General features: G+C 42.2%; 2 protein-coding genes across 2 annotated transcripts; both read right to left on the bottom strand.

The window, feature by feature from the left end:
• Positions 1-271: 271 nt before the first annotated feature.
• Positions 272-1,914, bottom strand: LOC129096761 (fatty acid-binding protein, liver-like). The gene is made up of 4 exons (XM_054605396.1): positions 1,745-1,914; positions 1,490-1,662; positions 659-748; positions 272-531 (listed from the first exon to the last, which is right to left on the bottom strand). Exons 1-4 carry the CDS (start codon positions 1,809-1,811, stop codon positions 481-483), a joined length of 381 nt encoding a protein of 126 aa, XP_054461371.1. The 5' UTR covers positions 1,812-1,914; the 3' UTR covers positions 272-480.
• Positions 1,915-1,980: 66 nt separating this feature from the next.
• Positions 1,981-18,587, bottom strand: LOC129096760 (Na(+)/H(+) exchanger beta-like). Its single transcript, XM_054605394.1, is given in 14 exon segments — positions 1,981-3,271; positions 3,274-3,372; positions 7,205-7,277; positions 7,672-7,770; positions 7,859-7,973; positions 8,898-9,071; positions 9,406-9,476; positions 9,628-9,717; positions 10,302-10,498; positions 10,700-10,917; positions 12,642-12,892; positions 13,830-14,290; positions 17,964-18,309; positions 18,503-18,587. Coding segments are annotated over 13 exon segments (2,265 nt in total). The 5' UTR covers positions 18,250-18,309; positions 18,503-18,587; the 3' UTR covers positions 1,981-3,140.
• Between the last annotated feature and the right edge of the window lie 1,056 nt (positions 18,588-19,643).

Below are 19,643 nucleotides of genomic sequence, written 5' to 3'. Positions count from 1 at the left end.
AAATACTCCCCGTCAGTGTTTATCTATCAGTGAATATATATTTATTTATGATTAATGTTACTGCTTCATTAATGTGTATGATGAATTTTATTGCTGTAAATGTTTGAGGTTGTGCTACTTTTATCTACCCAATATATACCGTGACGATGCATTTTCAAGCTAATATAAGAATGTTTTCAAATAGTTTATTTTGCATAAGAAGTAGGAGAATCCTAAATTAATATATCCCCTAAATTGGAGATACATGTTTTTTATTGGACAAGGGGTTGAAAAAAAGGTATCTGTGCAGTAACTAAAGCTGTCATACTGAGGGAAAGTACAAACATGTCGGTTTATTTTTATCATCCAAATCTATTCATTAAAGTGTTTGAATAAAAGTATTTTTTAAGGTTTACATTTATTTTCCATTATGTCACTTCCACATTGCCCCCCTGCTGAAACTGAGAAGTTCTAGAGGTACCATCCGCTGCCAGGCGTGGATCAGACACGTTTGCTCCTGCTGATAAAAGTCACAGGGCCAGCAGTGAAAGTCTGGAAAAGTGAGGAGGCAGAGACAGAGATAAAACAAGGCTGTTTCACATTAACAAAACACAAACTCACTTATTTTGTTTCATTCTGGCACTGAATCCAGTTTTAAAAAATAATGAAATCCACTGACCTCAATCATCTCGTCTCCTTGGATCTCACGGACGGAGGTGAACTTTTCAGTCTCTGCAATCAGCTTCCCCTTCTCCTCTCTGACAGTGCACTGACCAAAACATTGCATGGGACAGAAGTTAAACTATATGTGCTGAAACCAAGCCAAGAAAAATCAAACTGTACAAGAAGTTAACAGAAATATTAGAGGAGCACATATCCCATTAAAGGCCCCATATTGTAAAGAGTGAGAATTTCATGTCTTTTTTAATAATAAGTGCTGTATAAATACAATGAAAGTATCTAAACACTCAATCGATGGGGAGATACACTTGGCCCCTATTCAGAAACTGTGCCTTTAAGCGAGACGTCGGGATTACCAAAAGGTTGTGATGTAACAGCTATACAGTATATAGACAATTTCACAGTTTTAAACGTAAACATTCTAAATGTGTCCCAGTTAATTTCTGATTGTAGTATATGCCAATAACAACAGCTGACAGGAAGTAAACATGTACCAAAGCTGTTACCTAGCAACACAATTTCATTTAAACGTGTCAAAACAGAGAGTTTGAGACAGAGGGTGAATACGGGTGTATTCGGACAGACAGTATGTTTTTTGAGCATTAAATCAGGTAAACATGTTCTAGTAGAGACACCAGATACAAGTATGAACTTGAAATTTGAGAACAATATGTTTACTTTAAAAATGCACAGACAGGACTGAAGCCTACATAGACCCCTGAATGGAGACACTTTTCAGGGTCAAATTTTGGCACAATCAGCTCATGTACAACTATCACATCTTCACTTGTGCTTAAAGTATACAACAAGAGTTTAAGGCTTGAATTACCTTAAACTTCCTGCCATCCACAGAAGTCATCTCAGACTCCTTCCCCAGGCTGAATGAGTGGACTTTGGTGCAGATGGGAGTCTTCATCGTGTAGGTGAAGTCCTTCCCCTTCTGCTCGATCACCAGCACTGGTTTGACTTCCTTTCGCATTTTGACAACCATTTCAGGTGCACCTTGAATGCATAATAAAAATAAAAAGAAAAGATGAAGTGATACATAAGCGAATAAATCCTTTAAATATGAAAATATCCTTACCTACTACTTTTAAGAACTCCTCGAGGTTTTCCTCAGAATGAACTTTCCAAGTGCCGCTGAAGTCCATGTCTGCTGGTCGCTTTGCTTGCCGGAGGATGTTTGTCGTTTTGTTGTCATAATCCCATCACACTCAACTGCTGGTTGGCATGTCGGGGACTTCAAACTCCCTGTTATCTGGTCTGGGATTTCCAGTGAGAGCCAGGATGGGCTGAACAACAGATATGAAGTAACGTTCTGATGAAATATGACACCAGATACCAAGGAGAATGCATGTTAAAATGCTTTCATGGGTGTTTCTTCTTCAAAAAAATCCAACAAAATCACACTTAAGCAATGACATAATCTTTATTTCACACAGGAATTAAAGCTCTCCTTTGCTTGACAATGTTTATGACTTTCTTTTTTCAAAATAGAAAAATATTCAACTGGATAAAACACAGAAAGCAATACGTTTTAAGGCAAACATGTGCAGGCAGCAGAAGCTTAGGCAGTCCAGTGCAGCTATGAAAAGGTGATTCACCTCTTTAACCTCGAAGCATGCTCAGTTACCAGGAACACAGATATGTAGAGCAGCGTCACACAACAAAACATTTGACAAACTCCATTACTTCTGGAATGTTACAGAAGCTCACAACAGTCACGCTATAAATAGAGACGAGTGGAGCACATTCTGGACAGAAACACCAATTTTCCTTCTGCAGATTCCGTCTGTTAATACTGTCATGTCGCGGTCCCTGAGAAAACACCGATCAGTCATGAAGCAATGTTAAAAGCGATCAAACAATATTTGTTACAAATTCATCTTGACTTTTAAGTTATTTAATATTCTCGGAACAACAAATATGTGCTTTCTAGTTCAACAGGACAGCCTGATCAATCCCAATATAGATATCTGAGCATTTTAATATTTTTTTAAAATGAGAAACAAATATTTTTGAATATTAGGGCATCATCTGCTTCTTACATCAAACACATCTTTGGTACTTCTATGCAGCAACGCCTTGTTGCTAAAGATATATGTGTAATAGCAATATCACATCATATAGATTCTTCATACTGTGCTTTCAGGGTGAACACCCCTTTGGTGCTTCAAGCTTGTTAAAACAAGTGCTCAGTCTTATTTTTTGTTCTATATGATTGAAGTCTGCTTGTTAAGACACACAAAAATGTTGACACTCACTTCGGGCTGTAATTTAATCCTGAAATGGCAAATGGCCAGTGGTGCATGCTTTGGTAATATGTTACATGATAAAAATCCTCTGGATGAAGGATGAACTTCTGGAAAATCTTCATAAATATCAAGGTTTGCTACAACAGGGATCTCCACTCATTTGATACAACAGATGACATGAGGAGATCCATCCTCTGATTTCAAGAACTGTAGATATGTGCCTCCTCATGAGAGATCCTCTTCCTGCTTTGGACCGGGGTCGCTAAGGCAGCGTGATAGTTTCAGTTGGTCCTGCTCTTCCTGCTCCTGGTCCGGCTCTCTGGCCCTGAGCTCACTGCTCTGATTGGGCCTTGGGGGGATTCGTTCAACACACTAAGGGCATCGGGGGGGCTGGGGCGCGTTTGAGCCGTCTGGCCTCGGGGGCTCTCGCTGTCATCGTAAGTGTAAACCCGGTGTTCTGGTGGATACAGATACAGAGCGGCGACATATTATTGCTTTAACATCCTTTACAAGCAGCTGCAAATTCATGAAAAAGTGGGGATTCTTATGTGCGTTAGTGTCTAACTGCTTTAACTACATTTACTAAAGTACTGAACATAGGTACAGTTTTGAGGTACTTGTACTTTACTTAAGTATTTCCATTTTATGCTCCTTGATACTTAAAGTTATCAAAGATGCACTATACAAGATTCAGAGCATAAATATAGCTCTGATATTTGCTACAAAAATATATAGTGGAGTAGCAGTTGAAAACTTTTCAGCGCTCTCCGGACAAACAATGTAATGGCCAACTGCTCTGCTACTTGTCAACTGAGGTGTATTTGTATCAAATACATGTATAATATTGGTTTAGTTATTATGTCATCATGCAAAATTAGTTGTAAACTATTAGTATAACTGTTACTACTGTTTTTGATTTCACATCCAACATACTGTTTTTACCCAGAAACACATTAAAAGTAAAGAAGATTTAGCTTCACTGTGACTCTCAAGCTGGGTGAAAAGGCTGATTTCTCCATGAACACCTTTTTATCATGTCCATCCATCCATCCATTTCCTTCCGCTTATCCGGGGCCAGGTCAGCAAGCTAAGGAGGGTCCTCCAGACGTCCTTCTCCCCAGCAACACTTTCCAGCTCCTCCTGGGGAACCCCGAGGCGTTCCCAGGCCAGACGAGATATATAATCTCTCCAGCGTGTTCTGGGTCTACCCCGGGGCCTCTTACCAGTTGGACGTGCCTGGAAAACCTCTAAAGGTAGGCGTCCAGGAGGCATCCTGATCAGATGCCCGAGCCACCTCAGCTGGCCCCTTTCGACGCGAAGGAGCAGCGGCTCTACTCCGAGCTCCCTCCGGATGTCTGAGCTCCTCACCCTATCTCTGAGGCTGAGCCCAGCCACCCTACGAAGGAAGCTCATTTTGGCCGCTTGTATTCGCAATCTCATTCTTTCGGTCACTACCCAAAGCTCATGACCATAGGTGAGGGTTGGAACGTAGATGGACTGGTAAATCGAGAGCTTTGCCTTTCGGCTCAGCTCCTTCTTCACCAAAACGGTCCGGTACAACGCCCGCATCACTGCTGACGCTCCACCGAACCGCCTGTCCATCTCCCGCTCCATTTTACCCTCACTCGTGAATAAGATCCCGAGATACTTGAACTCCCTCGCTTGGGGCAGTGACTCACTCCCAACCCAGAGGGTGCAATCCACCGTTTTCCGGAAGAGAACCATGGCCTCAGACTTGGAGGTACTGACTCTCACCCCGACCGCTTCACACTCGGCTGTGAACCGCCCCAGTGCGTGCTCAAGGTCACGTTCTGAAGAAGCCAACAGAACCACATCATCCACAAAAAGCAGGGATGTGATTCTGAGGTCCCCAAACCGGAAACTCTCCTCCCCCCGGCTGCGCCTTGAAATCCTGTCCATGAAAATCACAAACAGGATTGGTGACAAGGGACAGCCCTGGCGGAGGCCAACACGCACTGGGAACAAGCTCGACTTTGTGCCGAGTATCCGGACACAGCTCTCACTTTGGTCATACAAGGACCGAATGGCTCGTAGTAACGAACCAGGTACCCCATATTCCCGCAGTACCCCCCACAGGACTCCCGAGGGACATGGTCGAAGGCCTTCTCCAAGTCCACAAAACACATGTAGACTGGATGAGCAAACTCCCATGCACCCTCCAACAGACCTGCAAGGGTAAAGAGTTGGTCCGCTGTTCCACGTCCAGGACGGAATCCGCATTGCTCCTCCTGAATCTGAGGTTCGACAATCGGACGGAGCCTCCTTTTCAGCACCCTGGAGTAAACTTTCCCGGGGAGGCTGAGCAGTGTGATACCCCTATAATTGGAGCACACTCTCCGGTCCCCCTTTTGAAAATGGGAACCACCACCCCGGTCTGCCACTCCACAGGCACTGTACCCGACTTCCACGCGACAGTGAAGAGACGTGTCAACCAAGACAGCCCAACAATGTCCAGAGCCTTTAGCATCTCCGGTCGAATCTCATCCACTCCTGGCGCTTTGCCACTGAAGAGCTTTTTAACTACCTCAACGACCTCCGCCAGGCATATGGACGAGTCTTCCCCTGAGTCTTCAGACTCTGCCTCTTCCACAGAGGACGTGTTGGTCGGGTTCAGGAGTTCCTCAAAGTGTTCTTTCCACCGCTCGACAATATCCCCAGTCCGGGTCTGCAGTTCTCCCCCCCTGCTGAGCACAGCCTGAGAAAAGCCCTGTTTCCCCTTTCTGAGTCGTCTCACGGTTTGCCAGAACTTCCTTGAGGCCATTCGAAAGTCCTCCTCCATGGCCTCGCCGAACTCCTCCCACACCCGGGTTTTGCCTCAGCAACCGCCGCAGCTGCAGCCCTTCTGGCCAACCGGTACCTGCCTGCTGATTCAGGAGACCCCTCGGCCAACCAAGCCCGAAAGGCCTCCTTCTTCAGCTTGACGGCCTCCTTCACCGCTGGTGTCCACCAGCGGGTTCTTGGATTGCCGCCACGACAGGCACCGTTCGTCTTCCGACCACAACTCCTAGCAGCAGCTTCCACAATGGAGGATTTGAACATGGCCCACTCGGATTCCATGTCCCCAGCCTCCCCGGGATGCACGAGAAATTATTCCGGAGGTGGGAGTTGAAGACCTTGCGGACAGGATCCTCAGCCAGACGTTCCCAGTTCACCCTCACTACACGTTTGGGTTTACCGGGTCTGTCCGGCAGCCTCCCCCGCCACCTGATCCAACTCACCACCAGGTGGTGATCAGTTGACAGCTCTGCTCCTCTCTTCACCCGAGTGTCCAAGACATACTGCCGCAGGTCTGATGACACAACTACAAAGTCGATCATAGACCTTTGGCCTAGGGTGTTCTGGTACCAAGTACACTTATGAACCTCCCTATGCTCAAACATGGTGTTTGTTATGGACAGTCCATGACTAGCACAGAAGTCCAACAACAAAGCACCACTCGGGTTCAGATCGGGCAGGCCGTTCCTCCCAATCACACCCCTCCAGGTTTCTCCATTGTTACCCACGTGAGCGTTGAAGTCTCCCAGAAGAACTATGGAGTCCCCAGTCGGCGCCCTTTCCAGAACACCACCCAAGGACTCCAAGAAGGCTGCGTACTCCGAACTGCCGTTTGGTGCATAGGCACAAACAACAGTCAGAGACTTTCCTCCTGCGATTCCCAGTCGCAGAGAGGCGAACTATGGAGTCCCCTCTCGTTCTCCGGGGAGAACTCCAGAACAGCGGCGCTCAGCCGGGGGCTTGTGAGTATCCCCACACCCGCCCGGCGCCTCTCACCCTGGGCAACTCCGGAAAAGGAAAAAGTCCAGCCCCTCTCCAGGAGTTTGGTTCCAGAACCGGTGCTATGCGTGGAGGTGAGCCCAACTATATCTAGTTGGTAGCGTTCCACCTCCCGCACCAGCTCCGGTTCCTTCCCCGCCAGAGAGGTGACATTCCACGTCCCTAGAGTTAGTCTGTGATGCCGGGGGTCAGCACGCCCAGGTTCCCGCCCCAGCCTGCCGCCCAGCTCACATTGCACCCGACCCCAATGCCTATCCCTGCGGGTGGTGGGCCCACAGGGTGGCAGCACGATGTAGCTTTTTCGGGCTGGGCCCGGCCGGGCCCCATGTGCCAAGGCCCGGCCACCAGACGCTCGCCGGCGAGCTCCCCTACCGGGTCTGGCTCCAGGAGGGTGCCCCGGTTTCCCTTTTCCGGGCGAGGTGCCACTACCTTGCATCGTCCGATTCATTGAGGTTTTGTGAACCTTTTTATCATGTGATAAGATAAATTCTGACCTGGTTCAAAGCAGACTTTTCTCACTGGCGTTGTTTCCTGGCGATTTGCAGGAACTGTGAGGTAGTGACTCATCTGTGAAAAAGTAACAAATGTTTGTCAGGACTGACTTCATCTCATATCTTAATACCAACCAGTAATCAGAAACTTTAATTAAAAGACATAAAACGACATGATAAATTAAACTGAACTGACATTTAGTTTTACTTCATTCATTCTAACTGAATTGTAGGACAAACCAACAAACAGACATTTGGGTTCAGTTAGTTAATACCACAGATAATGGGATTACAAAATGATTACATTCTTTAAACCATAAATAGGGTTTAAAGAATGGATGAAGGATCATTAACTACATCTATGAATAGGGTCACATGCAGCAGCTAATTCTAGAAACAGACAATCTATTTTCTTGTATTTCCACAGTTCAAACACTCACAAACAGAATCAAAGGTGGTGTTAAACTCACCCTCCTCTCCATCTCCACCCGCTGCTTCCTGAAGCGGACTTCACTAACGTTGTCCTCAAACTGGTCCATGAACAGGTCGTGTCTGCTGTACGAGCGAAGCTGAGAAGAAAAAAACATGGAGGACAGCATCAGAAATACTTACTTTGTGACAACCCATTAATATGATTTGATATGATACGTTTCCTACCCTCTGTCTGGTATTCTGCAGGTTGGCTCGCAGAATCTTTCTGATCTCCTGCTCACGACTCTTTGAGATGCTCGGGATCGCCCGTCCTCTTGCCGGCCCTTTAGGCTGAATGTTTCTGTGGAGTCACACATCCCATTTTATCACTACTTAAAACAATACACTTTGGGGGCTTAACAGAATTGCCGCAATGTGCATCTATTGGTTTATAACCTTATTGTCGGTTTGTGAGGCCGTACTTTTATACTTTTTAGGGGTAAACTTATGAAGTTATTCAAAAGGAAAAGGAAACCATAAAGAAATACATTTTGTTTGTGAAGCATAAATGTTTTTTGACAGATCCCGACCTCAAGTTTGGGAACTGCTGATCTATATTATGGCCGAAAGTCTGCACGTTTTCTTTTTGCTCATGCAATGTTTTTGTATTCACTGCAGTAAATAAAATAGTACTCCAGTCAAAAATCATTCTATTCAGAATAAGATTTTTTGCCAAGTAAATTTTTACATTAAAAGGAATTTGCTTAGTATTTTGGTGCTTAACAATAAATATCTTGAGAAAACAAAAAAAAACAGTACTACAAAAGTCAAGAATGATAAATAAAAAGATTCATCATATATCTGTATATCATTTCATAAGGAGCTGTACAGTGTTTGAAACATAGTGAGAAACCGTATAAAGTAAAAATAATATGTGCAATGTGCTGAGTTAAAGTAACATTTTATGTCAGAGGATATTTGGATAACATATAAATATTGTTCAAAGGGTCAGTTCGACGTAAAAAACAAAAAAAACATACATGAATGCATGTATTTTTGTTACGTGACCCCAGCGGTATTTAACCATGCAGATAGTCAGATCTGAGAAGTTTTCCAACCAACTGAATACAGTGACACCAGTGTCTCTCTCTAGAATAAATATCCTTGTTAGTCAGGTCTGTCAACACTTTTCACTGGGACTGTTTCTCTGATAGAACCATTTCTAGTATTCGACCTGAGGACTGATTGGAGAAACCCAATCGGTCCTCTAACGACGGAGGCTTACTGCATGGAGACGGAGGACACGAGTGAGGGCAGCTTGGCGGCGCTCCCACTCTCCACCAGCATGATGGCCTGTTTCATCTCCATCTTATTGTAGAAGGAGATGAGCTGAGGCTCGGTGGAGCGCTCGCCCGCGATCAGCCACCTCTTCACGTAGGTTTTGTTGAAGCGGTTCAGCCTGAGGACAGCAGAGAAAGCATTGTGTTTGCACGCTGATAGAGGCTTTAATCATCGTCAACAACAACAACAACAACAACAACAACAACAACAACAACAACAACAACAGAGTGTTTCTAATTTGGCAAAACAACTCCCGGTATCTCTGAAGCATTGAACCTTTGCAACAGCAGCGTGAGAGAAAGTGCCCTTCAGGTGGATTTTTTAGCCATTTAGTTGATTCCCTTCTACGATAATTTATCTATTTTACATCTCCATAACTCGACTCATCATTTAAAGATTACACATGGACAAAAGCGACATTTCTGGATTTAAAAAAAAAAAAAATTTCCTACTTGTCTTTCCAGTGATGATGTCCGTAATGACCACAGACGTCTTCGATTCCCGTGAGGAGATGATCCAGGAACTGGAGACAAAATTAGTTTTAATATGCTGTTGATTTGCTGCATGAAGTATCTTAATAATGAACAAAACCCAACAAATGGGATTTAAAAGGACAAGTTTAATGTTCCGTATATTGCATGTCGTAAGCTCTTGTGATTTATCATTGATCCCACCTGTGTGTGAATCTCCTCATTAATTGACCCTTTGCTCTCCTTCTTCCTCTTCACGGCCAGAAGGTCCACCAGAGGCCTGATTGTCATTCCCTGGAAACAGAAACAGGAAGTGAGGTCAAGTTTGTGTTCTATATAATTCCATTTATCCTCAGGTTATGTATCGTAATACTTCCTGTCCCACATATATCAATACAACTTTCCTAATCCAGAGATAAGTTTTGCTAAGAGATGCAAATACAAACTTTTATCAATTATTAATGTGAACATATGTCAGACTGGGTATTCATGTGTTAATATGTACATCTTCCTCATAAACAGTCTTCCTTAGACATTCACTCATATTCACCAAGACACTAAGGACTTTTACCTATTGATAAATAAATAGATAAAATTAAAAATGTGGAACACAATACATTCTTTTTCAAATAACTTTGTTTTCATGATTTATACTTAAAAAGAGGAAGTTGGAATGCAACTTCCTCTTTTTAAGTATAAATCATGAAAGTTAGTGGCCGAGAGAGATCAATAAAGATTACCCATTACTTGTAATGGAGGTAAAAAACCTGAATTATTACAAAGAAAGAAAGAATAAACCAAATTCCTGGTTGCTCTGTTCAACATTTTTCTACAAGTAACGTTATGCTAAATACAACACAGAAACACAAATGTCGCACCTGCACAAAGACGGTGAAGAAGATGACGGTGATGATGGCTGTGAGGAACATGCTCTTCAACTCGTTGTCGGTCAGCAGGAACCCCAGTGAGAAGGCGATGGCTCCTCGCAAGCCACCGTAGGCCAGGATGAACTGGTCCTTTTTGGACAACTTCACGATGCGGAATTTATTGATGATGTACGTGAGGCCAATGACTCCTGTAAAGCACAAAGAAACGAACATAATGCAGTTTATAAAGAAGATTACAGTAACATATTTAATTATTGATAAGAATAATTTTTTTTCTTTCAGTAGTGAAGACACTGAAATCTGAGTTAATTAACAAAATATTTTTTTGTTTGGGTCATCCAGTTAACTGAAACACAAGTCCCTATCTGACTGTGTTTTCCTCTACTCACCCAGCACTCTCGACACCAGACAGATGACCACGGTGAAAATGACGAAGGTCCAGTTCCAGGCGTGAGGACCGGCCACTGTGGAAACACCGAGGAAGATGAAGATAAGCGTCTCGCTCACGCTGCTCCACATCTTCAGGAAGTACTTGATGGTGGTGTACGACTTGTGGGAGACATTTGCCTCAACGTATGGACGCATTATCACGCCGCATGATATCAACCTGTTTGGGACAGGAAGGACATACAGAGAGCATCACAAACAAATCAGGGTGAGGTCAACCAGTTAGTTTCTGAAAGGTTTAAAGCTGGTTGAAAAAATATTCCTACTAAAAAGTACAACTTTTAAGAAGCACAATGTAAACTGTGATCACTTCTCCACCTTAAAGAGCTGATAAAGCAAAATATTGAGAATTCTATGCTTGTCACCCTTTTTATTGCTGAGAGTTAGATGAGAAGATGGATACCACTCCTATGTTTGTGTCACAATCCTCCCAGTCAACTACAAAACCATATCACTGGATAACCAGACAATAACAACATTATGTTCAGCTTTGAAAGCTTCATGAGCTTTTCCAACATAATGCTTATATTTAAACGCCTACACGGCCGTGCTCCTTCCCTGCTTAATGAATTCAACGCCAGCACACCCGTTGAGTCAACACACTGTTGCATTGCATTACGCAAAAACCTCTTTAGGATAATCAGTCTTCTCTGTTAAAGGAGCAAAATGATGGAACTGTCTACCAAATAAATAAAAGATGCTGCACACGTTAAAGGTATTAAATCATGGCTAAAAGGGAAAATAAATAGTTTTCATACCTCCATGGACACGTTGTATTTTGTTTCCTGTGGATGTTTTTGTGGATGTATTTCATTTTATTTTTCCATTTGAACAGTTATTTAGAATTTTTCTAAACCCTCCTTTACAGCTGCTGTAAATTCAGCGTTTTGGTACAAACACTAAAAGCAGTGCACAAATGTATTTTACAATTCTGATGCTACTGTGACGTCCATACCAAATAAACTAAACCAAACTAAACATGAAGTCAGTGAGGTTAGCTTAGCTTAGCATAAAGAATGTAAACAAAGGGGGAGCAGTGACCCTGGCTCTCTCCAGAGTAAAAAAAGGGTTGTTTTTAAAAACGACACATTGTGGTTTTGTGAGAATTGTGTGCTGGTATGTTTTCTTGAGTGTATAATCAACTGGAAAGAAGAATCGTCGTGCTTTTGTTAGCTTAGAATGAGCCGCCTATATCTACATAGGGAGCAGGTCACTGAGTCGGTTCCCATGTTTTTTACAGTAGCCTAGAACGGACAAATTAAACACTGGCTCTACACAGGGCCATTTGTAGTTTCACTTAAACTACTGTAGATCGCCTACACACTTGGCACACACGTGTTGCAGTTGTTTGCAATCTAACCTAACCTCTAGATGCCAAATCCTACAGACAGCACCTTTAACCTTTTAGTTAGTCAATTATACAATAATTATTCTATCTGTATATATGATATTTTATAATATTTTAGTTATTGTGGATTTATTACTTTTTTTAACTTACTTATTTAATATTCTTTACTGTGTAATTACTTATTTTCAATACTTGTTTTGATCTTGTTTTTTACTTATGTCTCTTTTTTGCACTATCCTCTCTGCTGCTGTAATCCTGCAAATTTCCCCGCTGCGGGACTAATAAAGGATTATGTTATGTTATCTTACCACCCGTTCTCCCCTGCTTCTAGTCTTTATGCTAAACTAAGCTAACAGGCTGCAGCTTTAGATCTCCCTCTTAATATCTCACTCTGTGAATAAGTGTAAATGTCAAACTATTCTTTTCAGAGGAAAACAAGGATCGAGTGGTTAAACGTTTTTTAGTGAAGAATATTAACAATCTTGCACATACAGGAGGGGATTATCACACTCTTATGTGAAGCTTTGATCACTCACGACATGATGCCTGACAGGTGGAAGACCTCAGCGGAGAGGTAAGCCATGTAGCTGTAGAGGAAAACAAACAGGGGCTCGATGACTCGGGTGTGCGAGGTGAAGCGGGAGGTGAAGGCCCCCAGGAGGCCGTAGATGGCTCCCACCATGATGCCTCCCAGTGAAACCACAAAGAAACAGACAATGCCGAGGGAGGCGTCGGCCATCGTCACCGTTCCCGCGAGAGAAAACTCCTTGAACAGGTGATAGAGAACCTGAGCAGAGAGGAAAACACATTTACTGAGTGTTCTATTCAAGATAAAATGTCTTTATGGCTCTCAACCTTGTACTTGGTATTTTAGTGAAAGGGGCCATGTTCTCTTCTTCTTTCATTCATTCTCTTTCTTTCCTACCGTCCTTAATCACTCACTTCCTCGCTTCTTTCATTCCTTCCTTCCTTCTTTGATTCCTCCCTGTCTTCTTTCCATTCTCCCTTCTTTGTTCATTCCTACCTTCTTTACTTCCACCCTTCCTCACTTTCTCCCTCCCTGCCTTCCTTCCCTCTTTAGTTTATTCATTTCTTCCTTACTTCTTTCTTTTATTCCTACATTCCTCCCGTCTTTGTTCTTTCCTTCCTTCCTCACATCCTTCTGTCCATCCTCCTGTCTTTCCTTTCATTCTTCCTACCTCCCTCCTTTCTTTCTTTCTTTCTTTCTTTCTTTCTTTCTTTCTCAAACGTACCACTTACTTTAAATAATCTTGATAATATTATTACAGCAAGTGTTATTTCATCAACTAAAGGCAGCCTGCATTTCTATTTCCTATAAGATAAGTAGGATACTGTGTATTTCACGATTACAAATACGTACATAAATTGTTTTGGATTCATAGATAAATGTATTTAAACATTTATCGTATTCTATTTGTAAATCAAATGTAAAATATATAATATATCATGGTTTGCTCCATATTATCAGCAATTGGCTGTGAAAAGGGCTGATCTGATCTTCTGAAAGTCACTGAACAGACAAAATAAGGACGTGAGTGAAATATTTAACCATGTGTTGTATTTTATAAGATCATAAAGTGTTTTTTTATGTAAAATCCCAATTTAAATTGTAACCAGCAACTCCAGCTGTAAGATACATAAGTGGAAATAAAAGTATAAGTACAAGTACCAGTACCAGCCCCTCCGGACCTCCCTTCACTCACCACAGTGACGGCGTCGTTAAGCAGCGACTCCCCGAACACGAGGATGTACAGCAGCTCGTTGATGTGGATCTCCTCGAACACGGCCAGGACGGCCACGGGGTCCACGGCTGAGACGATTGTGCCGAACAGCAGGCAGGACAGCAGGTCCATGCTGGCCAGCTGGGCCCCTTCAATCAGACACACACCGTAGATCATCCCGCCGATGAAAAAGGCGTTCCACAGGGTCCCCACCACCGCAAACACCAGGATGGTGCCCATGTTCTCCGTGAAGGCCCGGATGGGCAGAAAGTAGCCGGCATCGAGGATGATGGGAGGCAGCAGGTAGTGGAAGAACAGCTTCGTGTCGAGGACGGGGGCCTCCTCTCTGATGGCTCTGATGATGCCGCCCACCAGAAGACCAACGCCGATCAGCAGGCAGCTCTCTGGGACGACGTTGGACACTCTGGGGATAATGTGAAAACCTGCAGAGAGAGAAACTTTTTACTCATAAAAACTAAAAGAAAAAGACAAAATCGTTCTCTTTTAATCATCTCTCAAAGCTAAACCTATTCATCACATTTCTTTAAATGCTCTTAAATTCAAGAGATCTCAGGAGTTTTCTTAAGCTGGATAAGAGTTGCCTGTCAGCATCTGGATGAATAAATCATCGTTCATGGTAAATAATCTGCTTCCTATACATTCTGTAATGTTATAACTCAGAAAAGAGTAGCTCTCATCTCCTATTTGTGACTGCTGCTCTCTTGTAAGATATTATCTCTAATCCCTGAATGACACTGGCACTGATTTTTGTTTACAACCTCTCCATCAACCTTAGGTGTCTGCACTTGCCAATGTTGTTAGTAAATCTTTTTTATCATACATTTTCTGTGATTGTGTGTCTGGTTCTGGGTCAGGTTCTTTTTGTGTTTCAAATCCAGTCAGTTTCCTATATTACAATACTTCTACATGTTATTAAATACTGTATTCCATATTAAAAAAAAATGAGGATGAATCACGGGACAGTTATTTTTCAAATGTGCTGATACATTAATAAATAAAAAAGACAAAAAATGATCTGGCTCCAGCATCAGTATTTTGGACAAAACAGGCAGTGTGAACACGTAACCTTGGGCTCTGACAAATTGTAATCCTTAATAAAGACTAAATAAATGCAAAAGAACATGTTTCATAACTTTAGTAGTGGTAATGGTAAATAAATATGGTACAACAGGATGTAACATTCACTGCAAACTGCAGGACATAAACAGACATTGCACACATACAGTACATTACTAGAATCCACATTTAGTGATACATCACTGTGTGCATGAGAGCAGCCTCTTGGGGTGACTGTAAAAAACAAGATCCACTCAGCTGTAGTTGACTGCAACGTCCTCATGAAATATGAAACACGTTGCAAACGAAGAAAGCGGCTGAACGGAGATATCTGAGTGGGATAAATGTTATGTATTTAATGTGAATTAAATTGTGAGCTCTTCACTATTGGCCCTTATTGGATGTTACTGAAATGAGAAATCATGGACGGCAATTAGTGACCATTTTCATTGTTGATTCGTCTGTTTTCGATTTATCCAGCAGTCTATAAAATGTCAGAAAATAATGAAAAATGACCATCACAAGTCCCAAGAGCCCAAGTTAACGTCTTGATATGCCTTGTTTTGTACAAACATCAGTTCTAAAACACAAATAGATTGTATTTAAAATGATTATTAAACAGCAAGGAGCAGAAAATCTCCCATTTTGTAACATACCACCAGCGTTGTTTAAGGGTTTAATAAAGGGCTGATACAGTCGATTGATGCTGAACAGAACTTTGTCACTGTTCCTTTTAGTTTCATATTTGGCCCGTTTGTCTCTCAGCTGAATGATGCCTTGACATTCAGCCTCCCGGTCATGTGACCTCGGGGTCGAGGCTGCTGTCACCAACGTTTTTCTGTGCCGTTATATGCGGTCAGTGTTCCCGTGTGCTGCCGTCACTCCCCCCCCTCTTCTCTGACTCTGCACACTGGGCTGCTTGTTATCGAGCAGTGCATTAGAACAGGAAGTTGGACAGGCCCTCGTGGACAACAGCTGGAGGGAGCAGATAAGATGCCACAGTGCTTCTCCCAGCCAGCGACAAACCGCAGGAGAGATTCCCTCAGCTAATCTGAATAACCACTACCACAGTGTTTACACACTCAACATGGTGGTCTGGTGGCATAATACCATAATAAAAGTCTAAATGCATCATTATATGTATTTAGACTGTCCAGTGGAAGAAACCAACCTCACTGTAGTAAGGGCTGTGTCCACGCCGAGGACACCAACTACATGTGCTCGGATTTCACATCCTGTCTTCAGCTTTGTTTCTGAAACTTTCTTAAGTAGTTTATTTGTTCGGCAACAGTTTCTGTTGAAAGTGTTGAAAGGAAGAATTACACCATGACGTAGATAGAATTCACACAAAAGTTACCTCAACAATTAAAGGAATAGGTAAAATGTGGCATATTGTCAATTTCTTAAATAGGCTGGTTGGCGACTGGTCAAAAATGTCATGGGTGGGTGGGATCACTGTAAAAATAGAACAACATAAAATATAACATTACATGAATACTAGATAATAATAATAATAATAATAATAATAATAATAATAATAATAATATATGATGAAGTAATTGAGTAAAAAAGACCATAAGAAAAAAGAACTGAGTGAATCAATTGCCTGTAGTGTTCAGAGTTTATCCTCTCAACATATTAGGAGTGTTGTTTCAGAGCTAAAGTTCAGAGGCGAGCGATGACTTATTATAAATCTCCACAGAGATACATTTAATCCCTCCAATTAGCCTGAACAACTGCTATGAAACCTCTTGCCAGGGCTGAATTTAAACTCTAATCCCTAACATTTGCTTTGCCTACAGACAGACAGACAGACAGACAGACAGACAGACAGACAGACAGACAGACAGACAGACAGACAGACAGACAGACGCTCACACCATCAGGGTTGTTCTAAAATAAGTTTGTGTGACATGGAAACATAACTGAAACAGTCTGTTGAAAAACTCTTAGCAAGTCACTGATCTGCCTGAAATGAGTCTAGGCTTACTAAGGCAGATACGAAACACTGCAACCAGACTTCAAACAAGAAAGACCAATATTATTTTTTGTCTATAAAGCTTGTTGTATTTTCGCTGCATCTGATTGTTGTAGCTTTTTTTTCCCCCACTATTGGCTCTTGGTCAAAACACGTGGTGATACATTTTTTGATTTTGTAAATATGGATGGACTGAGCGGGTTGTTCACATATGAAATGTTTAAATGAACCAGTTCCTTCAAGAAAGATTAGGAATCGGAAGAAACTGCAGCACTTCTTATCGGAGTACTATATATATATATGAAATCCTTCATATAAAAATGCAAACTGAAATGACATATAATGTTGTTGTAAATGTGTGGTACCGGACGTTGCTTGTTATGTATTTTAGATGTTTGATAAATAGTGGTGTTTTGAATTACAATCAATAACTATCTGTTTGGATATTTTTGCACATGTCTATATATACAGATATACATACACACACATATATACATATATACACACACACACACACACACACGCACATACATATAGGACAAAATTGAATTATTGTCAATTTTTTAAATGGAGTTTGGTACAACCTTCGACAACACAATGAATAACTGCAGTAATCTGTGGGATTAAAAAGCGTCTGAGTTTTGTTCAGTAACTAATGTGATACATTTTTAGCTGCCAAGATCACTTAATGTAAACATACTCACACCAAACCCCATACAATATTCTACTAATTTAACAAAAACATGTCTGTTACCAAGCTGTAAAATGTCACTTCATACCTTTAAATAAATCCTTAGGAGATGATGTTCATGTTTTGGTGTATGATAACTGTATTCAATTTTGTCTGATGTTTTTATTACATCTTCTCCCTCTTCTCTATTGAACCTCATGATATTTTGTTACACAAATAAACCTAAAATCTGAGCCAGTTTTGTAACATTTGTAACGAGCACCCTTCATTTCATGATAATCCAGCCCCCCACTAATGCCAGAGGTGGGGGTATGTGATTATTCTGACAGCCGGAAATCCCTCTCTGATGTGTGTCACATGTGTCACTCACCAAGTTTCATGAGCAGGCCCAGGAGGATCCACAGGGAGATCTCAAAGGGCTTTCTGACGTAGTCGTAGTTGACTGAGAGGACGGGGAAAGCCTTTTTGTGGGCAGTGGAGTTAGTTTGATGATGGGTGTCCTCTTGCGTCTCTCCGGCTGCATTTCTCCTCGTCTCGTTGTTTCCAACATCACGACTTGCGGAGGCGACAAAGACGAAAACGAGCAACAAAACGCACATCAACCCCGTAAGAGGCGGACTGGTGGAGCTCCTCCGGGCGGGTCGGAGCTCAGCCATTTTCGGATGGTGTGACGGCTGAACCGCTGCTGCTGCTGCTGCTGCCTCTCAGCTCTAGATCTGATGAAGATAAAGATGAGGATAGTACGGGAAGCCAGCGTGGTGCGCAACGGAGGAGCGCGCACTTTTACGCACAAACTCCCCAGGCATCTTAAAATAACGCACAGTTGCAGAAGAACAAATTATGGTTTATCTTGCAAACAAACGCTGCTGTCATTGGTGGGAGGAATTAAAAAAGCATCACGCTTCTTACTTGGCCGCTGAAATGATTTAAAGGTTTTCAAATTGCTGCCTATTTGTTTCAGACCCGTTATTCACTCTGGAAACGAAACTCTGAGAACTTCAAGTATGGACATTCCATCAGGCAGACATCTCTCACGCTTTTTCTCCCTAATTTATCAGGGCGGCTCATCCAAAGCCAAGCCGGAGAGAAAGCGACATCTGCTGGAGCGGCGGACCACAACTACCACCAGGCGGCCTCCACAGTAAGTCACTACACATCTGGGGTGGAAGTATGTTAACTCAAGTACAATGCTTCAATGCAATTTGAATGTACTTATACGCTAGTATTTCTGTTTCATACAACTTATATTTGTACTTCACTACATTTCAGATGAAATAATTTTAGATTTTACATAAAACGACCAGTGTATGATGGTGTATCGTTATATTTAAACTACCTCGGCCAGTTAACACATTAAAGTACCATTAATATCTTAAGGTATCAATGGTAGTTAAGCAATGCTTATATAAACCCCCAGGAGTCATTCTTCTTTGAGGTGCTAAATCATAGACATCTCTATTGACTCTCAACGGCTCTCAACATGGTGGTGGCTGAGCTGGCGGCTTGCTAATATGGCTAACAGTGCAAATACCGCTAACAGAGCTAAAAGTGTTCAAATGAGGGGGACCAGGAGGTCAAGCACTTCTACAACTACTCCATGGGTCAGGACGGCATCATCAGATGTAACTGCCCTGTGATAGCAGTGCAGAGCAGCAGCTAGGAGCTAGCGGGTTGGGCAGCTAGAATGCGCTTAACCCAGGCTATGTTAACAAAAGCACGAGAAACATAAACTTAAAGACACAATTGACCCCTGAATTAAAAATACATATTTTTCCTCTTACCTGTCCTGCTTTTTATTAATTTTAGTTTGTATCGGTGTAAATTGCGGAATATCAACCGTAGAGATGTCTGCCTTCTTCTCTGATATAACTGGAAAGTTTGCACTTGGCCTGTGGTGCTGAAAAATGCTAAAAAAAAAGTACATTTGAAAAACTCAAAAACAATGTTTCCTTTAAGAAATCCTGACCCTGTTACTCAAGATACTCTACAGATATTATATTGGAGAGAATGCAGACATCTCTTCCGCCAGTATCTCCAACATCAGGAAACT

The sequence above is a fragment of the Anoplopoma fimbria genome, chromosome 10 (assembly GCF_027596085.1).
Source record: "Anoplopoma fimbria isolate UVic2021 breed Golden Eagle Sablefish chromosome 10, Afim_UVic_2022, whole genome shotgun sequence".
NCBI lineage: Eukaryota > Metazoa > Chordata > Actinopteri > Perciformes > Anoplopomatidae > Anoplopoma > Anoplopoma fimbria.
Note: the sequence above shows the minus strand (reverse complement) of the source record. Positions and strands in the feature narration are given on the sequence as shown.

What these genes read in the sequence shown, in the direction of transcription:
- LOC129096761 (XM_054605396.1), bottom strand. Translation starts at nt 1,811, where the DNA reads ATGGACTTCAGCGGCACTTGGAAAGTTCATTCTGAGGAAAACCTCGAG. An exon ending in GGAGTTCTTAAAAGTAGTAG is followed by an intron (nt 1,663 to 1,744) that starts GTAAGGATATTT and finishes TATGCATTCAAG; the next exon opens with GTGCACCTGAAATGGTTGTC. An exon ending in AAGGAGACGAGATGATTGAG is followed by an intron (nt 532 to 658) that starts GTCAGTGGATTT and finishes TCACTTTTCCAG; the next exon opens with ACTTTCACTGCTGGCCCTGT.